Source organism: Oryx dammah, unplaced genomic scaffold (assembly GCF_014754425.2).
Source record: "Oryx dammah isolate SB20612 unplaced genomic scaffold, SCBI_Odam_1.1 HiC_scaffold_1, whole genome shotgun sequence".
NCBI lineage: Eukaryota > Metazoa > Chordata > Mammalia > Artiodactyla > Bovidae > Oryx > Oryx dammah.
This window is the reverse complement of record NW_024070185.1, coordinates 63724531-63746605: the sequence shown is the minus strand read 5'-3', so window position 1 is coordinate 63746605 and position 22075 is coordinate 63724531. Positions and strand designations below refer to the sequence as shown.

The 22075-nt window shown below is 45.4% G+C and overlaps 1 protein-coding gene across 3 annotated transcripts in view; it reads right to left on the bottom strand.

Annotated features, from left to right (window-relative positions):
* The window catches only part of NR4A3 (nuclear receptor subfamily 4 group A member 3), a 42418-nt gene extending 20609 nt beyond the window's left edge, over positions 1-21809 (bottom strand). Inside the window, exons 1-7 of one of the 3 annotated variants that reach the window (XM_040238980.1) lie at positions 21258-21809; positions 17792-17965; positions 16647-16718; positions 13957-14939; positions 10207-10336; positions 9573-9745; positions 2235-2749 (exon numbers count right to left, since the gene is read on the bottom strand). In XM_040238980.1, the coding sequence (XP_040094914.1) occupies positions 2729-2749; positions 9573-9745; positions 10207-10336; positions 13957-14939; positions 16647-16677 (1338 nt within the window). In that variant the 5' untranslated portion in view covers positions 16678-16718; positions 17792-17965; positions 21258-21809 and the 3' untranslated portion in view covers positions 2235-2728. Of the gene's footprint in view, positions 1-2234; positions 2750-9572; positions 9746-10206; positions 10337-13956; positions 14940-16646; positions 16719-17791; positions 17966-21257 lie in introns of those variants that run through there. The other 2 variants (XM_040238962.1, XM_040238970.1) reach the window with 2 other exon arrangements.
* Between the last annotated feature and the right edge of the window lie 266 nt (positions 21810-22075).

Below are 22075 nucleotides of genomic sequence, written 5' to 3'. Positions count from 1 at the left end.
AGAATCCACAGAGTCCCTAAGGCATAGCTGTCTCCAAACAAGATGTTTAATTAATCCCTGGTTCTCAAACTGTGGTCCTTGGACCAGCAGCATCAGCAACACCGGGGAATGTGTTAGAGGCAAAACTCTCCAGCTCTGCCCCAGACCTACAGAATCAGAATCTCTGTGGGGAGTAGCCCAAGAAACTGTTTTATCAATATCTCCAGGTGAATTCTCATGCACAGTGAAGTTTGAGAATCTTAGAATTAACCAGTTCAAGAAGATGAGTGCTTACTGTTGATGAATTTCTGAGAGATAAAACAAAAAAGGAGGGGATGGGGGAGGAATGTGTCCTTGGCACGGCCCAGGCAGTAGGGTGCCATTAGACTCAGGACTTGCGGCTACTTAAATGAGTGAAAATCCTCTATCACGCTAGCCATATTTCGAGTGCTCAATAGCCACCATGTGGTATAGAATGTGTTCTGTTGGACAACACTGACCTGAGGGCTCCAGGAGAAGGAAGGTACAAGCAGGATTAAAGTCTCTACCTAGCTTTTAGCTATGCTGGTGGCGGCAGCGTTTTGCTTCAATCATTGGAGGAAAATCTTTCCTCCTCCCGGCAGAAAGATTGATACAGCAAGGTAATAATCCAGGGACAACCAACAATAGAGACTTAAGAGATATGCAAAAACCTTCATGTAAATGTGCATCATTGCCATCACAGAAACACAGCTGATGGTGCTTTTGTGTCTCCTTTCTCAGTTGATCTTCCAGGGGCATGGATTTTAATCCTTATTTTACAGATGAGGAAACTGAGACTCAAAGAAGCTCAGAAAGGCGAACAGACTCCCAAGTTACATAACCTACAGTGGTACAGCCAAGACTTAAACATGCCTCTGTCATTTCCAGTCCCACACCTTCTGGCTATTAACAGTTCTGATATTATTAGCTGGTGGCCTAGGATAGTTTTTAAAAGTATTTTGCTTTGATCAATGGAAGACTAGAGTATATGTGTATACGTGTATATGAGAATATACTCTGTAGTAAAGGTGGCATTTCAAAAAAAAAAAAAAGGATTTTGCTCTCCATGTATATATTCATTTGGTCTCATATTTTGTCACCACAGTGACTGGCACATAATTGACTCTCAGTGACTAAACGATAACCATAACAAACCGTTGTTGAATATTGTTCAATGAAAGAACAGTCGGGATGGAGGACAAAAAGCCAAAGAGCAGACAGGTGCTCACTGTAGAATTACATAGGTCTGAAGAAATAAGGCCCTTGTATGAATTGGCTCTCCCCTCATCCCACTGTGTTTTCCCAAAAGGCGTCATGAAATAACAAAAGAAACATCAGACAAGGAGCCCAGTTACTTCAATCCTAGATTTCTCTAGGCCCCTAATTTGTGAAATAATGTAGCTCTGCTACTATAGTTATCTAGGGTAAATTACTTAGCTTTTCTGAGCCTCAGTTTTCTCCTCTGTACAATGGTGGTACTATCTTCCTCAACATTTTGTTGCAGTGATTAAATGTGATAACATATGTGGAAAACCTGGTACAGAGAACATATTTAACACATGAAGACAGTAACGATACTGATAATGATTTTGATATTTAGAATTATCACTGTCCCTCAGCTCCCATATTATAAGATGAGGGATGAGGTTGAACTGGAAGGTTCCTAATTTTCAGCCTAACTTTCTAGGATCCCATAATATCAGGTCCAGTCCAAAGTCCTGGCTCCTCTATTCCCAATAATCTGCCCAGGACCAGGATTCTATTAATATGAAGCCCTGGATGTTCAGAGTTGGAATGGGAGGAACGTAGGGTAGAAGGAAGCAGTCATCTCTCCTTTCCATGGATATTCAAGGATGACAGCATGATCTGGTGTCACACGGACACTCCCCACCACCTCCTTTTAGCACATGTAGTATTAACTGGAGGAGAGTGGGGAGAAAAAGATTTTATTTTTAAACTTTCTCTTCTTGCTAAGTCACTTCAGTCGTGTCCGACTCTGTGCGACCCCAGAGACAGCAGTCCACCAGGCTCCCCCGTCTCTGGGACTCTCCAGGCAAGAACACTGGAGTGGGTTGCCATTTCCTTCTCCAATGCATGAAAGTGAAAGTGAAAGGGAAGTCGCTCAGTCGTATCCAACTCTTAGTGACCCCATGGACTGCAGCCTACCAGGCTCCTTCATTCATAGGATTTTCCAGGCAAGAGTGCTGGAGTGGGGTGCCATTGCCTTCTCTGTTTCTCTTCTTACATGAATCTAATTCCAAATGTTCCCCACAGGCAGCATGAAATTCAAGGCAGCACCATGTTTAGGAAACTGACAGCACTACATGTGAAACTCTCAGATAACGGAGAGTTGAGGAAAGAATGTTGGATCAGACAGCAAATCTCGGGTGCCTCCTCCAGGCCTTGACACTGATTTGCTGTGAAGCCCTAGATTAGGCACTTAACTTCTCTGGTCTCTTTCTGTCTCTGAAGTAGGAAGTGACTAGACTAGCCAACCTCTAAGATTCCTTTGGCTCTTGTATTCAGTTGTCTTTCTGTTATTGATTTCTAGTTTAATTCCAGGGTGGGTTTGATGGTAGACACTGTATGATTTCAATTCTTTTACAGCCCAGACCATCATCTATCCTGGTGAATGTTCCACATGATGGCTCTTGCATTCAATGATTCTAAATGTTGCTAATCACATCAGGTATGATGGTATTGCCTAGAATTTGATACTAATTCAGCCTTATTGTTTCAAAGTAGGGTGTTAAATGGAGAGAAAAAAACTAAAGAACATCAAGGAATGGAACCTAACAGCTCCCCCCTGCACTGTTGTCCCTGAAAGCAGGGCTCACAACTCAATAATCTCCCTGCTTCCAATATTTGCTCAGAAGCCTCCAGAGCACTTAGCTTTCACCCAGGGTCCTCTGCAGGCCTCTGCCCCTGCTGGGCTCACATTTCATGAATCCTGAACACAGGGAGATGCAGTGGCTGCCTGTGTATGCAGTTTTCTCTGATGGAGTCCAGCAAGGAGGAAAGCCAGCAGGCCCTGTGTGCCAGACTCCAGCCAGATTCTCTGGGCTTCACCTGCAGTGATTCCGGTTCACATTCCAGAATTCTGGAGCCAAACTGGATTCAGTCTGAGCCACCAGTAACCAGTAACTAGGAGATGACTGAAGGGTCAGCATCAACTTCTGGGGGTGAAAAATAAAATCAACTGTCCCCTCTATTGAATATAAGGTTTTAAAGACACAGAACAAAACATATTAGAGTCTCTCTCTGTCTGGGCTAGCAGTTTATAAACACCTTGCTATGAAATGCTGAGCATGGAGTTGGAAGAACCAGACTCCAAACTCTGCTTCTGTACTCCCCTATATCACTCTATCTCTGGGCTAAGCAGTTTGGGGTTCACCAAAGAAAATCTGGATAATTTGTTTATTGATCATTCTAATCAGATATAGGCCAAATAGAGAAAGACCTTAAAAGTGAATCTTTTTTCCTCTTTATGCTAACGTTGTATTCCAGCCTTTATGGATAATTGATCCATCAATAATCAGATTTTACCACTACTCAAAGACACAGGATTGCATTTACTGATAGCTAATGACAAATGCAGATTTCTCTGAAGGACTTAGATTGAGAATCTAGAACTGCAAGCAACAAATATTATTTAAACTAAATGAGTTGACACATTTCAAATGGTAATACCATGTATGTACAAGTCAGATTTCAGCCACAGCTAGGCCTAAAATAAATTATGCAAGACCTTTGGTGAACACCAGCCCTAAAATTTAGCAATGTGATGTTTTCATAGCAGAGTGGAATCTGATACTCACTCTATCTCACCGTCAGTCGAGGCTAAATATGTAAAATGTCTTAAGAACATTTTATTTTCCCTTACAGTGTTACTTTTCCCTGGGTCCTTATATTTCAGATGTTACTATTCTATGAGCCAAACTATGTATAAATAGTCTTAGGATCTTACACTGTAAAAAGTGACACTTTAAAAACAGGCAATTAATACAGTTTTCCCCAAATTTCTTCTTTTCTGATCTAATTGCCTCCCTTCTCTAAAAAACAAAAACAAAACCCCCAAACCCTCCTCTCTTCCCAAAATGGCATCACTGCAGTTACATATGGGTTTATTTTCTGTCTCCCTCACTGGCCTGTAAGCTCCATGAAGACAGGAGTTGCATCTTGTTCAGTAATGTGTCCATTGCTCTGGAAGAACTGTTCAGTGAGTCAGTTACTTTCTGTTAAATTCATGTCTTTTGCTCATTCCTTCTCAATGCCAGGCAGGTTGGGAAATAGGAGATTTGGGGTAAAATTGAATTGTTCTTATTAAATTATAATGATGGTTCTTAAACCTTAGTGTGCCAAGGAACCATCTGAGGCCTTTTTAAAACTATAGATTCCTGCCTGCTTTCCCCGTCCCCCAGTTCTGAGTCAGTAGGCCTGCATGTAGCCCCGGGGCTATCTGCATTTTAAGCAAACACCTTGGCTCCTTCTGATACAGGCAACCTGGGTACCACACTTTGGGAAATGGAGACCTGTACTGATAGGGGAATTGTAGCAGGTATAATGGTCACAGGGTCAGGGAATGAGAAGGCTGGAAGGGATTGTGGCACTGCATTTAGTCCAGTCTCCTCGTCATTCAGACGAGAAAACTGAGGCCCACAGAGGGGCAGAACTGGCCTGAAATCATCCAGTGGGTTAGTGGCAATTTGAGAGGGTCTTTGAAGTAGCTTTAAGAAGGATTCTGCAGAATCTTCATGTAGTTTATACTTTGTAGGTCTAAAACGTGCCAGCTATGTTGTCTCTTAGGCTATTTTGTTAACATATTTAAATACCACTTGCTGGTGCCTGGTTGTATCTGAATTGTATCTTGTTTTTGGAGTCTGTTACAGTGCTAAGTGATACTCTTACCAGAAAACATCTTAGTTTGCTGGCAAATACTTAAAATGACCAACAAATGAGGATGTGAAGTACACTTTCTCATTAGTAATTACACAAGCTCTGAAGTCAAGTCCGGTATCTATATATACTTGTAATGCTAAATTAAAAGCAACTGTGGGGTAGAGAACAGCAACATTTTGAGGCGAAACAAATCAAATCTGACATGTTTTGACTGCACTGATATATAATGATCTGAGCTCACTTTTGAAGGAGAGAAGTTTGGCCCAAAGGAGAAGAGAAGGTCTCAGCGCCAGGAACGTTTCACAGAGCGAGGAGCAATCTTTCTGGCCTTGAAAACACCCTTCCCTCTGTGACTTGGAACAAGTCCTCCACCTCCCTGTCCCACAAACCAGGAAAACACTCACTTACTACCTTAAAGGCACATAGGCTGGGACAAGAAGATTAGAATGAACCTGTCTGGCAAATGTTTTCTCATTTCTCTGATTCACTGGGGGAAGGTAGCATCTTTAATAAATTGTTTTGGTCATGTTCAACTGTCTGACTCAAAACCGATAGTGCATATTCTTATTTAAAATGTAATAAATTATGTCTACCACTATCTTATGGTTTAAGCAGAAATAAATGAAGAAGATACTTTCATTTTTCACTTGATTCACTTTTAAATGGTTTGCCTTTTTCAAACCATGAGTATATGTTATTCTTATTGTAATTTAAAAAATCTAATAAAGACTTCTATTTGAAAAAAAAAAGCCAAACTAGTACATTTCCATTACATAGAAAGGCAATATGGTGAGAAACATACTCTCTTGAGGGGTGAGATTTGGGTCTGTTTGCCACTGACTTTAGGTAAGCCACTTAATCTTTTTAAACTTTTATTTATTCTTCTGAAAATATGAATGTTGGATTAGATTACCTCAAGATCACCTCCAGTTCTCTGAATTCTTAAATAAAAACTTTAAAGAGAAGGTAATATGAAAACTGAATTACAATGAATGATATTTAAAAAATGACTGAAACCATAAATTATACCACATAAACTAAATATATGTGATGGTACCTGGCTCAGAGTAGACTTTCAATAAATTCATTTTGCTTCATTCACTTTATGTAAATTTTTTTAAGAAAATGAATAAGCAAATTCAATCTTGTGAAGTAACAAGTTACTTAACAACACACATTCTTATATGTATATGTATATCTATCTATTCACTTGCATTTAGGGACAGTAAGGTAGACCCTAGAATCATGAAATCTCAGAGCTGGAAGGAACTTAATATCAGCCAAAACAACCTGTCTCCTTGTGAGGAACCCTTAAAGAGTTCTCCTTAAGTTTCTTCATACTGCCATAGCAGTTCTTGGAGCCAATAGAACTCTTTCTTGTCCTCAGAATGGACTGGAAAGGCCACTTCCTTCACTCTCTAGATCTGCCCTGGGGAGAACAGTCCTCTTGGTAACATGGCAAAAGTGTGACCTAGTCCCATCACACCTACTCTCTTTCTGTCTACATACTACCATTTCCTCCAACTATCCCTTTCAAGTTTTTTAAAAACAGTGTATCCATTGCCCTCTTAAATCCCAGCTTGGAACTGAACTCGATCCTTGAAGTGTGGACTGACAGCACAGAGCCCATGGGGCACCACCAAGTTAGTCCTGGTCCTATCCTTCTTCTTCAGAGGCTGAAGCTAATTTAGCATCCCTCTTTCCACCACCTGAACACATTGGTGGTTCTTACTGAGCACAGGGAATACATTCCTGAGATCTCTCAACATGAACCACTGAGAAGCTAAGTCTCTCCCATTTAAAAAAATTCTAAATGCTGAGCTTCACGTTTATTTTTGTTAACTTTCTCCATGATGGTTTCATCCATCCTGTTCCAACCTGTCGAAATCACTCTGAATGTTGATACTGACATCCATCATATTAGCGATCCCTCCCAGCTTTCTGTCATCTGCAAATGTGATCAGCATGCCTTCTATGCCTTCATCCAAGTTTTTGATGAAAACTCACTGTATTTTTTAAAAAAGACTTTTAATTTAATTGATTTGGGTCCAATTTTTGATAATTTTGTAAAGCTATCTAAAAGCAGGGGAATCCAAGCTATGAGGTTCGATCTGATTCCAAAACAATGCAATTAAAATGAATATGCTTTGCAAAATTGAACCAGGCCCCAAAGGTAGTATCATCATGACCCAGAGTCTGGCATGGTCAATCTGCTATTTTGGACAAAGCTAACAATTAAATTGGATAAATGTTTGTTGATGAGGATGATGACTCTAGTCTAACACACTGAATGGTGCAGAAGCAAGCAAACACAGTGGATTGATTTTTCAGTGTGGAGACAGTTCCCAGCTGGGACAACTCAAAGTATGGGACAGGGTTCACCACTGAATAACTAATTAGGCCACGTAGACCAATAATTGGATGATTTGTGCCCCCGCCATCATCACTTTGTGGACAAAATTCTTTGGACTGGCCATAGTCATTGCCAATGCCCTAGAACAAGGTCAGATTGTGTGTTGTAGTCTCAGTGGAGGCAGTGCCGAGAAGTTTCATTAATTCAGATAGATTGCATAAGGGAAGGCCAGAGTTGGTTCATGGAAAAGTCTTTATTCCCAAACACTTTTCCATCACCCATTCTCACTGAAACCAGAGAGGCAGGAAATTTTGGTCTTAGGAACACAGACTTTGCAGGGCAAATTGGACCAATTGGCTTCTAATTCTATCTCAGATACATATTAGCTAGGTGACCTTGGAGAAGGAAATGGCAACCCACTCCAGTACTCTTGCCTGGAAAGTTCAATGGACTGAGGAGCCTGGTAGGCTACAGTCCATGGGGTTGCAAAGAGTCGGACAAGACTGAGCAACTTCACTCACTCACTCACTCATGTGACCTTGGGCAAGTCAGTTCTTTAGGCTTTCTGACTTTTAATCTCTTCATCTATGAAATGGCAACCATCACACTTACCTTAGTGGTTTTGCTACATAGCACCTGACATGCAGTGTTTATACTCATTAAAGCATTCAACAAACGACAGAATAAGAAGGTATGGTCAAGGAGCTAATATACAGGGCACTGAGCTAAAGCTCTGACAAGTATCTTATTTAAATTTTATAAAAACGATCTTGGGAAGTAGATAGTATTATTCTTCCATAACACAGACGAGGAAGGTGAGATATTAAAAGATTTAATCAGTTGCTCAGGGTCACCCAGCTTGGAATGTATTGGTCATTCCAATACATGACAGTATTGAAATTTTACTTGAGGCCTGCACAGTTCCAAAGCCTTAGCCCTTTAACCACTGCATTATTCAGTTAAACTATTATTTGAGACTTGACTTCAGTCAAGAGATGCTACTTGTAATCAGAACAAGAGTCCTCAACCTTTGATGCTAAGGACCTACCATGCTTCTCATAGGAAGTCTTGTGCTCCAGAGTACAAAGGAGGCCTCACAGCCTAAAAGGAGGGAGGGGATGAAGGGAGGAAGATCACAGCAGGTATACCAATCACCCTTTCATTTCTGTCAAACTACAACCTAAAAAGAGGGCAACAGCAGACACACTCACACTCTTAGCCAACCCTTCAACCAGAAGTTCAAGATACTGATTGGACCTGGAGAAGGCAATCTGGTAATTGCTACCAAGCCAAATCAACCAACTGGGGATCCCTTGACTGGTTTCTCTCTCCTCTGTGTGGAAATTGTGTTTCTAAGTTTTCTTGTCTTAGAGTGGGAGTAACTATTCTTACAGTTTATGGTTCTTTAAATGGTTGTTAGATGAGACAAAGTACCACAATGTCTAGCATGTAGAAATGGCTGAATAATTATGATCTTTTTCCTTTCTTTTTTTCTCTGGTGAGACCCTGACTTACTAGAAGTTTGCTTTTCTAAGTCTCTTTTAAAATTGTCTTCCAATAATTTTTAAACATTTGCTCAGAAAATCGTTCTTCTTCATGTTATCCAAATTTCTGGGAATTTTCAGGTTTCAAACTGATGATATTTCACTATATCCCATATCAAATAAAAGTGTTGATATATTTTGGTTGACTTAACAACACTGGTGGTCATTTACAGTTTCAAATGTTTTCTCAACCATTGTTCCTATGTGACTGATGTTTAAAACATCCCTCTGAGGTTAAATATTGTAATCTCCACTGTAAGGATGAGAAAGCCAAGAGCAGGAGCCAGGTGACCCAGGCAGGAAGCAGCAGAGGCAACATTCCATCCCAGTCCTCCTGACACCTCCTGATGTCAAGGCCAGAGTTTGCTCCTCTCCATCAATGGTCTAATCCCTCTCCATAAGCAGTAGGTCAATCAATGCCAGTGCAACTGGGTAAACTGTTTAAGGATAACTTGAGGCTTACCCAGCTGGTTTGGTCACAATATGAAAAACATAGTAGTCATGTTGTCTAAAGCACGAAAGAAATGTACAAATTGTAATACACCTGTGCAGATTTTCATTGGCACAACCATCAGGAATCCTGAGATTCAATAAAGCAAAAATCATTTGGTGCAATGGATGCACTGGAATTGCTAAGTGAAGTGAAAAAATAGAGAAAAGATATGAAAATGGTTGAGCACAGTGCCAGACACAAGTCATTCAATCCAGGCTTATTACTAGCATCATGAATAGAGACCCTGATCATTCACTCAAAAGCAGGATATCATAAAACTTACTCTGGAATAATCAAGATCTCTGGGCGTTGAGTCTGTTAAAGCTCGGACAAGGGCATTCATCATACAGATCGGAGGAGAAGGTGGAGAGGACTGAGAGGCTTCCTGCTGTAATGGGCTCTTTGGTTTGGAAGGCAGCCGACCTCTCCTCCCTTTCAGACTGTCTGTACGGACAACTGATACCAAGAGAAAAAAAGAAAAAATGTCTCCAAAGATATCCACAAACAGCCATAAATCACAGAAAGGAAACAAAAAACTTTACAGTTGAGCAAATCGTTAGTGAGACTGACTGTTTAAAAGTGGAAAAAGTTTGGAGTAATATCCTCACAATGATTTAATGAGAGTTGAAACAGCCAGCATAACAGCCACCCCATACGTACATTTGGTAATGAATTAGCCCTAAAAGTCTCCCTCTCAAATAGAAGAAAGACGTATGTACACAAGCTCTCTATTGATTTTGAGAAATTAGAATAAGCAGACCTCTGCTATTTTTAAATGTAAATACACCATAAAAATAGAATGCTGAAAGGAAAGGGAAACTAGGAAAATTCACCATCCCAAATGTAAATATTAACTTTTTTCAGGGATATCTGAGAATATTTACAAGCAAGTTGGATAAAAAGCATTATACCCATACCTTCTTTAACCATTCCGACACTGAGACACTTCTGAAATCGACAGTACTGACATCGGTTTCGACGTCTCTTGTCTACGGGGCAGTTTTTATTTGCCAGGCAAACATATTTTGCATTTTTCTGCACTGTTCTCTGAGGAAATACAATACACAGATAGTCAACTAATAGTTTCTGGAAAGAGGTAGGACCTGACAAGATGTATTTTAATTACAATGTGAAAAGCGACAGTGCAATTCGTATAATTAGATAAATTTAATTTCCTAACACACTAGCCTGCAGGAAAAACAATTTTATTAGTGTTAGCTGCTGACAATGAAAATCATCTCGGATTGTTCTGAAGCAAGTCTCAGGAGACATCCAAGTCTGAATGATAAAATCATATCTGAAATTACCAGGTCAACATATCATACCTTGGAGGATTAGATTATCTTCACTTTTAATATCCCCTTGGGAGCAATTTTCTACTTGGTCCACTCCCCTGATTATTGCTGACCTTATTAAAATAAAGTCAAAATTATCTGGGATATACTTTGTTGCCTATCACTATTGTAAGTCAAATATCACAGAAAGTGGCTTTGTCCGCCAATAGAGATGAAATCATAAAGAGCAAAAATGAGGACTTCTCTAGTTTTAACATATAGGAAATAAAGTTTTAATGCAAAAACAAATCACTTAATCAGCCTTTGCAGTGTATTTTATTTTTAAAAGAATGGTAAACTGTCCATTTCTGACTTTTGAAAGAAAAGGTTTAAAACTGGATACTAAGAACCACTATCACATCCAAGAAAAAACAAACAAACAAAAAAGAATGAGATAAAGGAAGGAATATGAGGGCCATATATTTTCAGTGAAAATTCTCATTAATAGGTTATGTCATAAATGACTATTGACATGAACAAAATAGCCACATTGTAAAAGATGCAACATTAAACTTGGGTCTGGATATAAAATAATGTTGTATTCTTCAGAATCACATACAATTTTAAAATGAAACATGAAATAATAAAAGATATTTTATGCTCCAGATACAAGAGAATGCTTGATTTAAAAAAATAAAAATAATTTGTGCAAAGGGATGTATATTCACCACTCATTCAGAAGTTACCTGAATCTATTCAACTCCAAATAGAGCAGAAAGGTGAATTTATTTGGTAAGCCTGGGCTACATGAAAAAAAAAAAAATCTAGGTAATCTAGGATTGGTGATCTATTTTGTGTCTAAAATTCTAGATTTACTTTCTATATTTTTAAATTTTCAGCAATTCTCAATCCTCTTCTATCAGTTTTTACTCTATCACCTTTTAATTTCATTTTAAGGGATCATTTCTAAACTGCTTATATAAAATTTAAAGCCAGATACATTTTCCCTGCTTTAGCAGGTGATTTTAGTTCAAAATGAGAAATTTCAAAAATACAACATACTTCTGATGTTTCCAGCATTTAAATTTGCAGCAGTCTCTAAGGGTAGGAAACCTGTGTTTCCTGAATGAAGCTCTCTTTCATTGTAATTAAAAGCTCTCTTTCAAAGTAATTTTAGAAAACTGTATTTCTTATCATCATCCTCAAGGATATACCAGTTTGAGTGCTGGTGGCATTTTGCTTCAGGTATATGTTTTCCCAATAACCTGAAACCTTCCTAACATTTGTGTGTGCTTGCACAACTGTTTAAGGACAGGGAGAGATCGTTATGGTTCAATCACTGAATTCCCATCATTAACTGCACTTCATGTCACATTTTTAAAGAATTCAATTTAATGGTAGAAAGCCACTGGGTAAAACCTGCTCCTGCTCCCTTAATTAACAGATCCGTGTGTGGGGTGGTTCTCCCCTATCCTACCCCCACCCATTCAAGTATAGATTTGTTTTCGAGGTATTGCTGTAGAAAAAGGACGCTTGTTGGGGAACACAATTGACATTTCTAGACCAGAAATGTATTATCACTCCTGCATTTAGGTCAACTCTCAATTATTCAGGGGTGGTTATATTTATGGATTACTTATACTTCTCATAATTGTTTTTCTTTCTTTTCCCCCTTCTGGCTGCCTGTTTCACTGCCTTTCAGCATTTCCACTGAAACACTGTAAAAATCAAATCTGCTGAAGAAATGCAGTTACTTGACAGAAAAAAAATGGCTAAACCGATGGTTCTACATTTAAGACATCATAATCTAGCATACCTCTTGTATGGTGCTTAATATATTGTAAAATCTTTCCACAAATATTTTCTCATTTGTCTGCAGAATTTAATTAATCATATGATTCCTATCTCCAGATCAAAAATAACTGTTGCTTATTGGTATGTATACCAATGTACACATGTGCATTTTTCATAAATACTTTGTAGTTTTCATTTACAATGTACTATTCTTTTATGACCCTTTAAAAATTATATTTTCATAAATGTTTTATCTCATTTAAAACTAACATTTCTTCTCTGCATTGTATTCACTTGATAGGAAACTGAGGTCTGATAGGAAGTGTCCTACCCAACATCATAAAATTGATAGGTGACAGATCAAGGATTCCTTTCTGGTTGTTCTGACTCATAATTCCAGCATGCTCAAAGGTCCAGCCTATTGGCCTCCCAAATCCTCATTATCCAGTCAGCATCCAGCTTCTCCTCTCTCTCCACCTTGGCCAGCGCTGGAGCTTAGGAAGTGAGAATTGTGGGAGAACATTCTTGGATTTGCAAATACCTGATGCAATGACCAAGGCAGTGAGAACAGGGAGGGTGGTGCAGAATTAAGTGTCTGGGGTTCAAGAGCAAAAGTAGAGCAGTAAGAGAACAAGGCCTCTTCTCTTTGAGTGGTGCAAAGAGCACTGAACTCCAGAGTAGCAGAAACTAGCTGGAACTGTCCCCATGTGCCACTACATCACCCATTTAACCTTCAATATCCTCATGGGTAAAATAAGGGGGAGGCTGAAGACCCCTCCCACTGTAAAATTCTTCTTTGGGTCTATGAGCTAATGAAGAGTGTCCACACTTGGCCTTGTGTGTGGCACAGAAGCGGAGCAGATTGATGAGACTCCAGCTTCTCTCTTCTGCAAGGGGAGCTGCCCCAAGCTTCATCCCCCAGATGTCCCTGTCTCTTCTTCAGCTGCTGAACTGTGAAGAAAGCATGCACTTTGGGGTCAGGCAAACACCAGTTGGCATCCTGCCTCCATCTCACTTTCTGAGTGTGTGTCTAGGGGCAGTTGAATAACTTCCCTGAGCCTCCATCTCCTCATCTATAAAACAAGGATAACTAATTTAAACCCTCAAGATGCTTTTCATAAAACTAGCTAGTAGGTGGCCAAAATTCAATCTCAGTTCTGTCTGATCTAGAGTCCTAGCTCTCACTAGGAGGATTAAATGAGATACAAATACCCAAGGCCTGGCACACAAGACTCTATTCCTTCAGATATTTGCGATGGATAGAAGAGGAATACGGAGAGGTGTGTGCATTTTTGAGATCACAGATCCCTTTTCGAATCTTCTGAAAGCGCTCTCCAGAAAAAATTGCAGCCGGTAATGCCCAGTCGGGAAGTTCACAGTCTCTGCAAGCCCACCTGGGGCAGCCTCCTGTGATGGACATCAAGTTAAAAGGCCCCAAGAAAGTGGGTGTGAAGGTGTTAGTAAAGGCTACAGGAATGCACAGTAACATCACACCTCTAATGGTCAGGACCGGGAAGGACCCGCTTAGATGCTCTCAGCGGGTGGCTGGGGAGGCTGGCAGTGGAGGGGAGGGGACCCGGGAGAAGGCGAGCGGCTCACCTTGAAGAAGCCCTTGCAGCCCTCGCAGGTGCGCACCCCGTAGTGCTGGCAGGCAGCGTTGTCCCCGCACACGGCGCACGTGCCCTCGCCCGAGGCCGAGCTCCTGCTGGGCGGCGACGGCAAACTGGGGCTCTCGCCCAGGAGGCTGGACGCTGTAGGGGAGGCCGTGAGGCCCAGCGGCGGGAAGGCCAGGGCGGGCGCCCTCTTGGCCAGCGGCAGCCCGTACGGGTGGCCCTCGAGCCCGGCGGCCTGGCTGCCCGCGGCTGCGGCTGCGGCGGCGGCTGCGGCGGCGGCTCCCAGCGGAAGGCTAAGCGCGGCGGCGGCCGTCGGGTCGTAGCCCAGGTGGTGGCCGCCTGCGGGGCCCGGCGCGGGCGGGTGCGGCGGCGAGGGCTTGAAGTGGAAGAGTGGGAAGCGCGCGCCGGCCACCGTGGGCACCGCCTTCATCGGCGGGTCGAGCAGCGTGCCGGGCGCGATGCAGCCAGGCGCCGAGGACATTGCGTCGTCCCACATCGCCCCCGCCTGCGAGGGGAAGCCCGGCGTGGTGGGGGTGGACGGCGGGGACTGCTTAAAGTACATGGAGGTGCTGGGTAGCACCTCGTCCTCCGGCCCGGAGGGGGGCGGAATGGATGGCTGCTGCTGCGGCTGCTGCTGCTGGTGGTGGTGGTGGTGCTCATGGTGATGATGGTGGTAACCGTGCGCGCGACCCTCCTCCATCTTAATCAGCGGTCGTGGCCCCGACGGCTGCATTTGGTACAGGCAGGAGGGCTTGAGTTCGTAGTTGCTGGAGTAGCCCTCCATGAAAGTGCTGAAGCTGGGCAGGGACGTGGTGGCTGTGGCGGTGATCTCGGTGCTGCCAAGGTCCATGGTCAGCTTGGCATAGTCAGGATTCATGATCTCCGTGGTGTAATCCGAGCCATATGTTTGTGCTGCATAACTGGAACCTGGCGGTGAAGGGCTATACTGGGCTTGCACGCAGGGCATATCTGCAGGGAGAGGAAAAAGGAACTCTCAGAAGCGTCTTCCTAGCCAATGGGTGGCAATGGATTCGTTGCTCTCTAATATGGGAGCTAGGAAATGACAGACTTTCCACCCTTCTAGCAGCATAGATTCCTTCCTTCCCTCCTTCCCTCCCTCCAGTGCTCGCTCTTTCTTTCATTCCTTTTTTATTTCTTTCCTCCTTCCTTCCTCCCTCTCTCCCTCCATCTCCCCCACTTTCCTCCCTTCCTCCATGGGCAGAAAACTGAATCCTTCAGGAACTGCCAATAGGGTCACAGGCTGTCAAAACCTAGCCTCCTGGGGACCTCTGTGTCCACCTTCCGTCCCTTTCCCTGTCCTCCATTAGATCTGGGAAGTTTTATGTCTTCCCTCAAAAGCCCAATTGTGTTTTAAAAAGTGATTTTGAGCCCTGGAAATTTAATGGAGTGACCTCAGCTATCAATTTAGGAAGACAAGACGAAATCCAGTGAATGCCCTGTTGGTTTATTTTGGGAGAAAGAGACCACTACTCCCCCACCCCCCAAGTCAACTCTCTGATTTGTAAACAGAATGTTAGTAGAAGAAAGAAAAATAGTTGTCCTACTTGGGACTTACTGGCCCAGTGACATTCTAATATTTTAGGAGTGCCAACTGAGGCTACCCACACACTTTGTGGTTGCTTTCTCCCACCCCCTCCCTACTCCTCCAAACAGGACTGGCAGCCTGCTCAAACTGGACCCCTGTTGATGATTTCAGCCAGCTAGGTGGTGAGGTGGGAATGTAGGCCCAAGAAGTGGGCTCGAGGGAGTTTGCACCATCTGCAAAGAAAAAGATCGGCAGCTGCAACAAAACACCCACCAAACCTGCTCTGTGCCATATACACCTATGTGTGTGTGTGTGTGTGTGTGTGTGTGTGTGTGTAGGTTCCCAGGGGGCACTAGTGATAAAGAACTCAATTGTCAATGCAGGAGACATAAGAGATTGGGTCAGCAAGATCTTCTGAAGGAGGGCATGGCAACCCACTCCAGTACTCTTGCCTAGAGAATCCCATGGACAGAGGAACCTGGCAGGCTATAGTCCACAGGGTTGCATAGAGTCAGACACAACTGAAGTGATTTAGCACATATATGTAAGCAAGTGTCAGTCACTCAGTCGTGTCTGACTCTTTGCGACCCCACGGACTATAGACCTCCAGGCTCCTCTGTTCATAGAGTTTTCCAGGCAAGAATACTGGAGTGGGTTGCCATTCCCTTCTCCAGCACTATATATAAATGTATATGTAAATAGATATATTTCTCCATCTAAGTAATAAATATATCAATAGCTACTTAATAACTACAATTTGGTTATAATAAGTGAGTTATCTACATATTTTCTTATGATAGAAAAGTTAGCACCTCTAGAAAAGAAAACATTTTAATAGATTTAATTTCCCTCAGCCCCAAAGCACTGATATCTGGAGTACTTATTATTGTTCAGAGAGGTTGAACTAATGAGAAAGCCCTAAGACATATTGGATCCAGTGGATAATGTATCTAATTATTTCCTCTCTTTTATGGCTAAATATAAATAGTAAACTGGGCAGTTTCTGGTGGTTGGTTTTTCTGAACCAAAGGAAAACCATGTGCTTAACATCTCTTTGGAGTCTACGGTGTAAAAGGTGTGACTAATAGAAAAGCGAATACTTCACATTTCCTTTGACATCTTTCTCTTACCCACATTTCCAAATCTGATTGAGTCATACATGTATGGGATGAAATCTTGACTTGAAAAAAGGTGTTGAGGGCCTGTTGGAAGAAGCAGTGATGAGGAGAGGCCAGTTCAAGCCTCTATTTTCCAAGCAAGGCCCTACAAATGATCATTAGTTTTAAGTTAAAAGAGCACTTACCCTGTGAAATGAAAGGCTAGTCATTTTAAAAAAAAAAAAAAAAAAGACCATTGCCTGATGTTTCATTTGTTCTCTTCCCTTGGATTTCTCTATGACTCTTTTCTATTCTATTCATTCTTCACCAGTCCCTACCTATTGTTGTTCTTTGTGACTTTCTGAGGTTTCCAGATAGAAGATGAGCTTGCTGGGACTGAGTCCTATCTCTTTGGCTAGGCACCTGGTATCCCTTTGTTGTTTAATCGTTAAGTCCTGTCCAACTCTTTTGTGACCCTATGGACTGTGGACCCACTAGGCTCCTCTGTCCATGGCATTTCCCAGGCAAGAATAGTGGAATGGGTTGCCATTTCCTCTTCCAGGGGGTCCTCCCAATCCAGGGATCGAACCATGCCTACTACATTGGCAGGTGGATTCTTAACCACTGAGCCACCTGGGGAGTCCTTTACCAAATGCAAACAGAGGTGCTACAAGCTAAACCTGCAATCCTTTCTTTTGCCCAACTCAAATTTACTCCTTGGTTTTCAGCTCAAATGCTTTCCCTCTTTCCCTCTGAGCTTCAATAATCCAAATGTCTGCACTCAAATGATTTTGGTTTTATACAAACAAAAATGCTTTGTATTGTTCGAAATGATCCCATAACTCTTAAATGCCTTAGCATTTAAAGGAAAGCAAAAATGAAGACATTAAAATGTATAAAGAGATCCCAATCTATTGGTGTATTTGCATTTTTCTTAGGAAAAATATCTTTGAGAAATGCAACGCTTAATTTAATCTGGCTGCTCCACTAGGTAGCAACAGCGTGTGGTATCCAGAGGAGCTTCGTGCAAAGAAGCCACCTGTGCCGTGGAATTCGCGGCCAGCAGTCACTCACTGTCCTGGCGCTGGGCAAGTCCACCAGCCTGCTTGTGGATGTGTGGCTCCCCCACCCACATCTCCCAGCCCGGGAAGAATAAGGGGTCGTGCCTTCAGACCTACCTGGAGGATATCTTGCGCGCTGAATGGTGGGGCTGGGGGTCTCTCCAGCGGAGGCTGAGAGTGGAGGAGGCGGGGACGACCGGGTGGGTGAAGTGGCTGCGGTGCTGCCCGGCTCCGCTGAGGGTCCAGTCTCAGCGATGGGGCTTGCCGGGCTGCGCTCTTCCGCAGTAGGCTCTGAGGGGACGGGGGGCGGGCACCAGGAGAAAGGATAAAGGTCACAGTGAGACTATGCTGGGTCACCGAGGCCTGGACTGGGCGTGCGGGGGTTGGGGTGGTAGGGATCTCTAGAAATGACAAAGAATTAAAAGGCTAAGAAAGCAATGTTTAAGGTGACCGGAGTCCCTGGGCAAAAGGCATCACAGCGCCGTGGGGGAGCCGAGGAAAGGTTGTCCGCGCTCACGGCGGTTTTGTGGTTCCCGAACCCAGGCTAGAAAACGCGCAACCAGTTGTGGCCCAGAAATTAATCTGCCTGACCCCCCAAGTGGTTCCGAGCTAGCGATGTCAGGAAAACCGAAGAATGGGAACACTTGAGGAGAGTTCCGCCGGAATCGGAGTCTGTGAGTGTGTAGGAGCGGAAAATATTTTCCAACTTCACCCGCCCCCACCCCTCAAATACAAATTTTACACGTTGCGTAGGAAATGCACAGGGTCCGAAACGAATGCATGAATGCCCCGAGGAATTAAGAAAGTCTGCGCTTTTCATTCTAAATGCTAATGGAGCTTCGCTTCTATTAGCGGCGAGTTTCGGGGTCCAGGGGTCAAGCAAACAAAAGGGCGCAGTGGAAATAGGCCGGCGCTGGAAGCACGGCACAAGGCTGTTGGCGTTTGCCGCTGCTGGTACCAGCGGAGGGAGGCCCCCCTGCACCCACGGGCGGTATCCCAGAGAGTGGCGACTTCGAGGCTCGGGGTCATACGGCGACCCGGAGGGGGCACGACCCGGAGGGGCCACTCTCCAGAGGCCGCCGAGAGCGGCTCTGGGGCAAGTGTCTCTGCGCAAAGCCTCAGCGAAACTTTGTACCTGGAAGCGCATTTCAGTGGGCCTCGGGAAAGGATCCCATGGCCCCAGTTCAGTTCAGTTCAGTCGGTCAGTCGTGTCCGACTCTCCGGCCTATAGCGCCCCCTTTGCCCGGACCCACTCATAGCTATAAGAATGGGAACCCGCACCCGAAAAAAACCCGCCCAAATCCCAAAAACCTCCGGCGTGCGCGGACCGCGGGTATCGAGTAAGTTTTGTCTCCCGCCGCCCCTGCGCCCGCGGCTTGCCTGAAAGGAAAGGGGATCGGAGCCCCCAGATCCGGGAAGCCCTTGACAGCCAGGAAGTGCGGGATTCCCTTGCCACCCCCACCCCCACCGCCAGCTGATACTACAGAAAGCTTGCGCTCGCCCTAGCGCAGGATCTTCCCACGGCTGTAACGTGCGCTTCCCGTCCTTCCGCATCTTCAATGGGAATCTCCAGCAACCTCCCACCACCTCCTCTAGGTGCCCACGTTCCCGCCCTTCTTTGGGGTCTTTCAAGCGGAGTCGTTCTCCAAGGATCGACCTCTGGCTAGGGTGGGTGAGGGAAGCGTCTCCCCAAGGAAGGGGAGGCTTCCCTCGCGCGCCCAGCGTTCGCGGGGGTGGGGTGGGGTGGGCAAGCCACACCACATCTCCTACAGCTGAGCCTAGTGCCCCTCGACTCTCTCCGCACCCCCCTCTCCCCCCGCCCCGAAACGGCTGGTTACCTAGGCAAAGCCTCCGCGCCTGGAAACACGTTGCTCCGCTCCCGCTCGCGGCCGCCGCGGCCGGGAACACGGAGCCTCGGGGTTGTAAATTAGGAAGAAATAACTACCTCTGTCAAAGCCCCTTTCTTTCTCGTGGGCAGACGAAAGGAACACCCCCGTGTTCCCCTCCCCGTGGTGGAGTGTGTGAAGGAAACCGTGAAACGCACCATTGTGACCGGGGCTCCTCCACGGAGTTTCCAACCCTGGGGAGCGGGGGCGGAGGCGGGGCGGGGGCAGCAGGAGTGGAGGAGAGATCGACAGAAAGGGAAAGATAGAGATTCTCAGAAAGACCGAGGGAGACGAGGCAAACCGCGGGGGAGAGTTTCTGCGAGCGCAGGGTCCGAGGGAAGGGGGTAGGATTGGGTGGGTGCGGGGGTGGGAGCGGGTGTGAAGGCTGCTGTGGCCCAAGAGGTATTTGATAGTCACGTTATGAGCATCTTGTTAAGATAAGAGAACTCGAATAAACTCAAACTTCATTGACTGTGCTCAGAAACCACGTTGGGCAGCTTTTCCTTTACCCAACTCAGTTCTGTAAAATATCTCTCCGTCGTGGGAAAAGAAGATTCAGGATTGGGTTCGCGATGAAATGACTGAACGGCGCTCTGTAGCTCTCTCCCGGCACTCTAGGGCTCTGGCATAATAGCCTGAGATTTCTGATTACCAAACTTCTTGCAGCTCTTCCCTTTAGACAGTCCGTGGGCACAACAGGTAAATGACAATCTCCAAGAACGTTCTTTAGAATCAAGGGACAAATGCCTTCTACCTCACGATTGCCCCAAGCTTCCAACAGGTTTGAGTGGTGCCCTTGGAAATCAGTCTCCGCAAGCTCCACTCGCTTGACCGTTCTCCTCTTACCACCGAGAACTTTCATTTCTATAAAGAGTAAAACACTCCGAGCAACTTCTCTAAAAGCGCGAATTCTGTCAGTTAAAACATGCCTTACCCATACCAAGTCAAGGCCCAGAGGAGGGGGGGACACCGTCTCCACGCATGTTGGGGCACGGGGGTCGGCAATTACACCCGATTACCTACGAAGGGAAAAGTGTACAAGGGCAAGTCGGCGACGCCAGGCAGACGTGCCTGGTGGAGCCCCAGGCTCATTTCAATACAATAAGCCACATTCCTACAATTACGCCCTCTTTCTGAGATCCTCCGAACCCGGCTGCAAACTCCGGCCAGGTCCCCTTTCCTCCCAAGCTTCCTCCCAGTCAACCATCTCGGAGTCACCATTAGGTAGATTAACTTGGACCCACTGGAGCCCTTATTTCCAATCCTAGTTAAAAGGCAGGAAAATTACTGCCGTTCATCACAGGAGCTGCAACTCCCTGCCGCTGCCGCTGCCGCTGCCGCCGCCGCCGCCGCCTAGAGCATCATTACCATGACAACTAGAGCCGAAATACCCTGAATTACATCGCTGGAGCTGCTACTGCACAAATCCCGGTTCTCCTCTTTGTTAGAGGCTTTTCGCCTCTTCGGGTAAGGAGAGGAATCCCACAAGCTCCGGAGATCCCCTCAGGCCCGCTACCGGGAGGGAAAAGTTTCAGATCAGAACCCACCGGCGACTCCGCGAGCAAAGCCAGAGCGAGAAGGCTGGGGCCGGGGGGAAGCCCCAACTCAAAAAGTTGTCAATTTCAGAATCTGAGCTTCCCAGCGCGCCAACTTTTTTTAACAAGTCCCCCTATTAACTGAGCGAATCTCATACGTACTTGAATGCTGTGGCGGTTCCGTCTTTAGTGCGAGTTTCTAGAAAGCTGCCCCGAAATCTGCACTGGGGGGGAGTCAATGTTGCTGTCCCGGAAGGGCTGCGGTGTACAAGTCCAGCGGCTCCCAGAGGCAGTGAGCTGCTGGCAGGGGATGCTGCTATCCCGACTCATGGGAGAGCGCCGCCGAGGGGTTCCGCGGGCGTCCCGTCTCCGGCCGCGACCAGGGGATAGGATGCCGCTTCTGTTCCCACCTCCACGGCCACCGCCGGCGCTGTCAGCGTTGCAAAGTGAGCCCGGGAGGGGAGTCCGACTGCGGCGATGCGCTGCACCCGCGAGGGCGCAGGGCGAGAGGGGTGTGAGCGCGCGGGAGAGAGTAGAGTGTGTGTGAGGAGCGTGTGTGCGCGCGTGTGTCTGTGTGTGCGAGTGAGGGAGCGGGTGTGAGCTTGTCTATGTGTGGGGAGCGGAGGAGGAGCAGGAGCTGGAGGGGTGGGGGGCGGGAGGCAGGAGACTCCGCTCTCCCGGCTGCGCGTTCGCTCGCTCTCTCGGCACGTCATTTATGCCACAGGAGCCCTAGCGCCCTCTCCATAGAGTGCCTGGAATGCGAGACGTCAATGTGACGCCATGGGACGCTACGTCACCCTCCTCCTCCCTCCTCTGGCCCAGTCGGTTCCGCGTGTGCGAGGGAGGGTGTGTGTGTGTGTGTGTGTGCATGTGCGAGCACGCGCGCGCGCGTTCCCCGGCCATTCGCAGGGCAGCACAATGGAAACTGTGCGGCGCAGCCAGTCCTGGCGCGGGGACCTTTCGGACTAGTGCTGCCAACC